The 1,123-nt window shown below is 41.0% G+C and overlaps 1 protein-coding gene across 1 annotated transcript in view; it reads right to left on the reverse strand.

Annotated features, from left to right (window-relative positions):
- The window catches only part of LOC113745075 (uncharacterized), a 1,299-nt gene extending 1,017 nt beyond the window's left edge, over positions 1 to 282 (reverse strand). Inside the window, exons 1-2 of the mRNA XM_027276521.1 lie at positions 210 to 282; positions 38 to 119 (exon numbers count right to left, since the gene is read on the reverse strand). Coding sequence (XP_027132322.1) covers positions 38 to 107 — 70 coding nt within the window. The 5' untranslated portion in view covers positions 108 to 119; positions 210 to 282. The remainder of the gene's footprint in view (positions 1 to 37; positions 120 to 209) is intronic.
- Positions 283 to 1,123: the final 841 nt, after the last annotated feature.

The raw sequence follows: 1,123 nt of genomic DNA on the forward strand, positions 1-1,123 counted from the left end.
TTTTAACGCAGTGAATGTAACTGTAGATGTACAGTACCTGACACAGAGAGAAGGAAGACAACAAATCCACTCGCTGCTGCAGTTAAACTCATAGCTGCTCCTCTCATCTCTCTGTGAGACTTCAGAGACGATCAAACATGTCAGCAGATAAAATAAGAAGTACACAGGAGGTAAACAGTATCAGTCACATCAATAACAATTCTACTTACATCGAAGACGGACGACGTTTCTAACAGTGACTTCCCTCTGTGTTCAATAAACAGAAGACGGATATCAGGCTGGTAAAAGACAACATTTCCTTCCTCTTTAGATTATTAACATACATAGTGATGCCAATGTCAGTAAACGCCCACATCACAGTAAAGTTGTGTTGCTTTGCAAAGTATAAAGACCTTGCCACGTGGAAAAGTATAAAGAATAAGAAACTACTGTGCCTCTGAAGTCTGTTTGATGCAAAATGTTGTCACAATGTGATGTTCTGTTATTATTTATCTGTAAAGTAAGTGTATATGTTGAACAGTGGATAGTATTAGTAGTAGCCAATCTGATGATCAGCGGTTTGATCCCCAGCTCCTCCAGTCTGCATGTCCTTGGGCAAGATATTGAACCCCAAATTGCTCCTGAACACTGTGCCATCAGTGTGTGAATGTGTATGAATGGTTAGCTGCTAAAACTGATGAGCAGTTGGCACCTTGCATGGCAGCTTATGCCATCAGTGTATGAATGGGTGACTGAGACATGTAGTGTAAAAGTGCATAGAGTGGTCAGAAGACTGGAAAGGTGCTATGTAAGTACAGACCATTTACCATTTACCATATTGGTGTCAGTTCACGGTTAGAAATGCCTTTAGGCAGTTTTGAGTACACATGGGGAGAGATGCAGGTCAAACATCAACAATTGGCTCGTCTACCCCAGGAAGACATCCCTGTGTTTTGTGGTGACCCTCTCGTCTTCAGGTCTTTTCTTAAAGCATTTGAGCACACAGTGGACTCAAGAACAGACAATAATGCAGATCCACTATACTTTTTGGAACAATACACAAAAGGTGAACCACAAGACATTGAGAAAATCACATTATGGCAATGGACTGAAGATTAAATTCTCACTGACAACTTTGGGTGTG

Source organism: Larimichthys crocea, unplaced genomic scaffold (genome assembly GCF_000972845.2).
Source record: "Larimichthys crocea isolate SSNF unplaced genomic scaffold, L_crocea_2.0 scaffold413, whole genome shotgun sequence".
Lineage (NCBI taxonomy): Eukaryota > Metazoa > Chordata > Actinopteri > Sciaenidae > Larimichthys > Larimichthys crocea.